The sequence below is a fragment of the Crocuta crocuta genome, unplaced genomic scaffold (genome assembly GCF_008692635.1).
Source record: "Crocuta crocuta isolate KB4526 unplaced genomic scaffold, BGI_CrCroc_1.0 scaffold90, whole genome shotgun sequence".
NCBI classification, from domain to species: domain Eukaryota; kingdom Metazoa; phylum Chordata; class Mammalia; order Carnivora; family Hyaenidae; genus Crocuta; species Crocuta crocuta.
In genome coordinates, this window is record NW_027527449.1 from 3,210,025 (window position 1) to 3,216,367 (window position 6,343).

General features: G+C 46.9%; 1 protein-coding gene across 1 annotated transcript in view; it reads left to right on the forward strand.

Moving 5' to 3' along the window:
• Positions 1–6,343, forward strand: part of TENM3 (teneurin transmembrane protein 3) — a 449,902-nt gene that overhangs the window by 368,781 nt on the left and 74,778 nt on the right. The window contains 2 exon segments of the mRNA XM_077762712.1: positions 1,268–1,288; positions 2,207–2,353. Coding sequence (XP_077618838.1) covers positions 1,268–1,288; positions 2,207–2,353 — 168 coding nt within the window.

Below are 6,343 nucleotides of genomic sequence, written 5' to 3' on the forward strand. Positions count from 1 at the left end.
GTTTTTTTGTTTCTTTTTTTTTTTTTTTTTTTTTTTTTGCCTTAAGAGCTTCACTGTTGGCGATTCAGCAGATGAGCTTTAAATTTACCTTGAAGAATCACAAACGCTTGCTCTCTTATCACAGAATAAGAAATTGTCAATGTAAAGACGATTCTGGATAATATATATTGAGAGCAATCTCATTTATCCTTATATGGAAACTTCTTTGGCATTTTCTATATGTTTCAAAATATACATGATACCATAATTTATGTTCTGTTATTTTCTGAAAAACTCCCAAATTACCGTGCCTTCCGTAAAACCGAAACGATAACATGGCTCGGCAGAAAACAGCAGATTCTCGTCTCTTCAGTTCTCATAGAAAGAGGTGGAAAATATTTTTCTCAGAAGAGAAAAGTCCCTCTCCCTTTCTCCTCAGATTACCTATTTTCTATTCCTTGTTTGTGCTTTTCATTAGAATATGACAATATTCATGGCAATATCCGGGCTTTCATATAATAATTCATGTGTGCGCAGTCTACTGCCGCACCTATCAGTAGAATGTTAAAAACAAAACAAAAACATCCGGAAGGAAAATTCACCTTGTAGGTATTGAAACTCCATAAATACAGATGGTAATTGTCTAAAAGAAAAGCAGCAGCAGAATTAATCCTATCCTACCTGATGGTATCCTTTAAATTTAATTTTATTTCCCCTGCCACATGAGACTGTCAGAAGACTCTCTGTTAGCTCTAATCTTAAGAGACAGAATGTCTCTTGGAGATATTTTCATTTCAAGTGCCACCGTGGAGGAGGGGAAGCCAATATATGAATAATTCTTTTAATACGGACATAAAACAAACATCTTTCAACAGATTATTCCCTTAAATTTCATCACTGAAACAAGAGTAGCATTCTAATTATAAGAAGCCTGGGTAACAAACCCCAGTGGCTATACCAAGTATTTTGGGCCAATATGTATTTTATACCACATTATAAATTAATCTGTCCAAAGAGATCTGATTAATAGCCAACTATTCTTATAATTTTGGAGCATTTGTAGCCTTGTTTCTGTCCGTGACCCATCACACTCATAGACCCAAACACCAGAATCTATGTAGGTATCATCCTCATAAACAGGTCATGTTGGCTGCATGCCAGATATCATCAGTAGCAAGTGGCAGAAATTGTTTTTTTAAATGTCATGTTAGACTGAAACAATTATAGATTTTGGATATATTAAATTATTTTAATTGTTTCCCAAATTTTCCCTCCTTGCCCATAAAAGCAGACAAGATAGGATATAAAGGTAACAGCATAAAAGCCTTAGGGAGATTGTCACAAAATATCACTCTTCGCTATCTGTCTTGAAGCACGTCACTACCGTGTTTTTGTTCAGTCTATCGATGTTTTATTGTGGTCCTTATGGTATTTCATTTTGTCCGTCCTGAGTAATCAGATATGCACAGCTATTACATTGAGTTGGAAATTCTGTCAGTCCTGTCCCATCCGTATGCAGCCTGAGACCTGATGTTTGTTAGAATAGACGCTGAAGCTGCTTCACTATTTCCTGGGCTTTGCTTATTCTGTGAAAAGGAATGTACCTTTGGCATAAAGTATAGTCATCACTCCTGGCCTATACTTTGTGCGGTTATTTAACGCACTGTAATTTCACATGAATGTACGGCAACTCGGAGGCCAGACAAAATTAATGTTCTCTTGTTAACATCGTTCGCATCCGCATCCTCGCTCTCGTGCTTTTGAATCTAGAGGGAGTTTTTTGAAGCAACAAGGTGCGTTACGAAGGCACGTCCCGACGAGTGACTGCTCATGTTTACAACAGATTGAAAATCTGTGCCAGGAATTCTCAAATTATCCGGTCGAGATGCTTTTTCGCACCATACAATCAACCTTGCTGCTTTGCTAAAGGGAAAAAAAGAAAATTAAGTTAATTTTGTCTGGCCTGCAGCTAGTTAGTGGGTCGTTGCATATATTTCTGTCCTCCACAGGTAAGTGGTGTCTCAAGGGTCAGGCCAATCAAAGATGCCACTTGGATAAGAATTAGATTCCTTAGAGACTGTTGCTGTTTCTATCCGTGTGCAATTACAGTATCTGTGCTGTTTTCAAAGGCCTGTTCCCACTAAGTGTCCCTTATCTGTTTCTTTGAGGGGCGAAAACTTTCTATCCTCAAATCGCTTGTGTTTTCCTTCTGTGTCTCCTCTGACAGAGGGCTGCCCCGGCCTGTGCAACAGCAACGGGAGATGCACGCTGGACCAGAACGGCTGGCACTGCGTTTGCCAGCCGGGCTGGAGAGGAGCGGGGTGTGACGTGGCCATGGAGACCCTCTGCACAGACAGCAAGGACAACGAAGGAGGTAAGACATGCCAAGTGTGGAAAACAAGCATGTGCTGGAGCGCAGGTCTGTAAGTCACATGGTGGCCTCGTGCGAAGACCATCCGATCCCCACACGCGAGCTCAATTGAGACCCGTACGGGTGCCTATGGAGTGATTTTTCTCCGTTTTCCCTGAAACAAATGCAAGGGGATTATCATTCAGGGAAAAGGCAAGGTAGCCAAGCCAAGCGTTGTCCTCCATTGCTCTGCCTGACCTCCAGGCGACGGGTGTCCTCACCCCGGGGCGTCGGGCCCTGCGAATTGGGAGCTCTAACGCGGTGTTCTAATAACTAAACATTCCAAACCACGCGGGGCATCTCACACATTCAACTAGAGAATGAAATCACGATAGTCCCCACCGAGTGTAGGCCCTTGGGTGAGAGATCATTCTGTCCCCTGTTGTGCCATCCGCCATGCTGCGCTCTTTGCAGACAGTAAGGAGGGAGAGCGGGGGTTACTTCAGCGATAAAACAGGTGCCCCTCCTAGCTGCTGAGTCTGGGCACACCTCCAGGACTGAGTTTCAGAAGGGACCCACTTCCTCTCAGGGCAGCTGTGGTCCCTCACTCTGTGCGTTAGGGTGTGTTGCGTACCCGCTGCTTTGTTCCACCCGCTCTTTGGGGAATGTCCACATGGGCGGCAGAGTGTGGGCAAGGGTACAGGTTTGGGAGACAGATCTTCACTCTGCCTGGAACCTACGAGACTTTACGATTGCTCCATCTGTAGAATAGCAGCAGAAGAGTTTGGGAAAGGGCTAAGGGAGAGCCTGTGCGGAAAGTACTTAGCCTGCTGCGGGCACATAGCATGTAGGGAAAGTACTTAGCCTGCTGCAGGCATGTACAGAAAGTACTCAGCATGTTGTGGGCACATAGTATGCACGGAGAGTACTGAGCATGCTGCAAGCACGTGTTCTGGCGTAAGTAGCAGCTGCTGTGACTCAGTCTTCCTCTCGCTCTCCTCTGGCATCCCTGGAATTCACAGGAGGCTGTCAGGGCAGGTTTCACAGCCTTTTCTCTCCTGCATAGAGTGGACCTGATTCCCGTTCTCTCAGAGACAGAGTGACCACAACCAATCCTCAACCCCCCATTCCAGTCCCCTAATGCACAGGCACACGCACACGTACACACAGGCACACTCACACACACAGGCATACACACGCAAGCACGCGCGCACATAAATACAGGCACAGGCAGTGCATGCACACACAGGCATGTGGACATGTGCGGACACGCACACCCACATACACTCACACACAGACACACGTGCACACACACACGTACATGCACGCACGCACGCGCTAGCCTGCCCCTACCGTCGTTCTCAAACCAGATGTTATTTGTGCCTCACCTTCCTGGCTGCGGGCTGCTGCTCTCCACGTGGTTGCCAGCAGACTCTTCAGTTTTCTGTATTTTTCTTTAACCGGGACTGTCCAGAAACTTGAGCCACCAATTTGAGCCAAAGCTTCCTTTCCTTTTGCTGCAGATAGATGCGATGGTCCTCAGCCCCCAGAGCCCTCGCTGCCTGATTCTACCTTGTCACCTCGACCCCCCCTTAACCGCACGCTTTGTAGAAACGGCAGGGTCCATCCCCAGCTGGCAGCTCCCCCTGCCTCCCCCACGAAGCCCCTGCCCCCTTGTTCTCCACTGCCTGGGGAGGAAGGACACGCCTTTTCCTCCTTGATCGCACGTTCCAGATTTGGTCTTCCCAAACGAGATGACACTGAGGAGGTTAGACTCTCTCAGAGGGAAGCAGACAGCAGGGCTGGGCCTGCAGAGACGTGGCAGAGTAAGTTAGGGGCTAATCAGCTCTCCAGTGTTATCAGCCAAGGAGGTGAATTGGCCCTTCCATCCCCCTTTGTTTGTTCTTATTAGCACAAAACTGTGCTACCTCTCGGCGTCCCTCTCCAAGGAGAAACTGAGCTGATAGAAGACCTCCGGTGGATTCTTTACTTATCTCCTATAATTTGTATTCCTGTCCCTAACCTAATTTTGTTGGTCGTGGGAGAAGGAATCTCAATGCCAGCTGTTTTATACCCAGGGAGCTTAACCCGGGTGCCTTACAACCGAAGCCAGAGGGTTGATTGAACGGAAGCACAGACTACGGGAATAGAGATAGGCATCCAGAGACATCCACTGGCCATTAGCTGGGCTGTCATTATCATTACGTGAGCTCAGTACAGCAGAATGTGTAAAATAAGACCATACCTGAAATTCCACGACTTAGGCTAACTCGTGCTGCTGTGGATCTGTTGTTCAAAGTAAGTCTATTGGTCAAGTGGCGAATTAGCCAGAAAGTAGCTAGGTAGTTTGAGTTAACATACTAAGCGACTCAGGAAGAATGAATGAAGAGGCTGATTTGGCCCCAACTTGCATGTCATACAAATAGCTACGAGTTCAGCCCGTGCAACATTATACAGCAAAGAAGGTTGCTTACTGTCTCCAGAACTGAAGAAGGAAGATACATTAAAAAAAATTTTAGAGGGATGCCTAGGTGGCTCAGTCAGTTAAGGGTCCGACTCTTGGTTTCGGCTCAGGTCATGATCTCACAGTTCGTTGGTTCAAGCCCTGTGTCAGGCTCTGTGCTGACAGCATGGAGCTTGCTTGGGATTCTCTGTCTCTCTCCCCTCTCTCTGCCCCTCCCCATGCACACTGACTCTGTCTCTCTCAAACTAAATAAAGAAACTTAATTTTGTTTTTTAGAAAACACAACACATTTGGGGAGCTAGTGACTTTTTTTCTCAGACCAAGCAGCTTCCTTCCCCTCTAAAATGTGTTTTTGTTTACCACACCCGGCTCGCCGCATTTCCACTGTCTAAGCCTGCAGATCCTCAAAATCAGCATCTCACGAACACGAAATAGGTTCCCCTTTGCCCACCGAGCCCCACTGCCCTTTTATGTGTCTAAAATGCATAAGAAATGGCAGCCTTACAAGGGAATTCTTTAGGAGGCCCAGAAGGACGTGGCTTACAGGGATTTATCTGTAGCCACTCCCTGAACAGCCACAGGGTCCCAGGAGGTACACCTCCTGTTCAACTGGACCTTGTTTCTTTAAGATTCAAATAAACACTTGTCGTGCACATAAGGTCACCAGCCTTTCACAACTAAGGGCAGTGCTTTGCCTACAGTAAAGGCCCTGACACAGATCCTGACTATGTATGGAATCAACCAGTTCCTCCCCCAAAATGTTTCTCAAATCTAGCTCCAGGTTTCAAACAGGCTGTTAGGGAAGATCGTCTGGACAAAGGCAGGCAGTGGAATAGAAGATTTTTCAGTCACCCAACAGAAATGAGAAACGAATGGTCACTGGACCGGGCCATGTGCATAGATAGCATCTCCTAACAGAGCACGCAGAAAACAACTTCGGAAACGGCTATACTGTATCGTGCCCTCGTAGAGCAAGCTTTCCCAGCAAAGAATCGGCAGTGCACGGCTGGCCTTGGCTGACAAATACTTCTTCTTCAGCTCTTCCTTCACGTGCAAAGTTAACCTCCCTCTGGGCTCAGCCAATTTGTATCCCAGAATGCACTCTGATGGTAAAGCTGCTAAGATCAGAGAGAGGGCAGGTGAAGAGCGGGAACTGGTCGCCATCAGGTGCAGCGTGGCTTCGGCTGGGGTGCCAGACCCGGACCCTGTTCTGCCTCATTCCCTAGGTCCTCCATCAGCTTGTGAAATGGCCCGGCTGTGCTGTACCCCAGGCTTTCCCGTCCCCTCCACTGTGATAGCCTTTGTATTTGTTATTCAAACTAGGAAAGACTCTGCTTGCACATGATAGAAATTCCACTCAAACGGCCTTAAGCTTTAAAAGAAAAACTTATTAGCCTCCGTAACAGAAGAACTCAGAGATAGCCGCACCTGCGTGTTTAAACAATGATAACGAAAATCTGGGCTCATTCACCTGTCAGCTCTGCTCTCCGCTGTGGCCACACCACCATGTGACTGTCTCTTCCCCAGAATGACCCCCCCCCCCCCCCCCC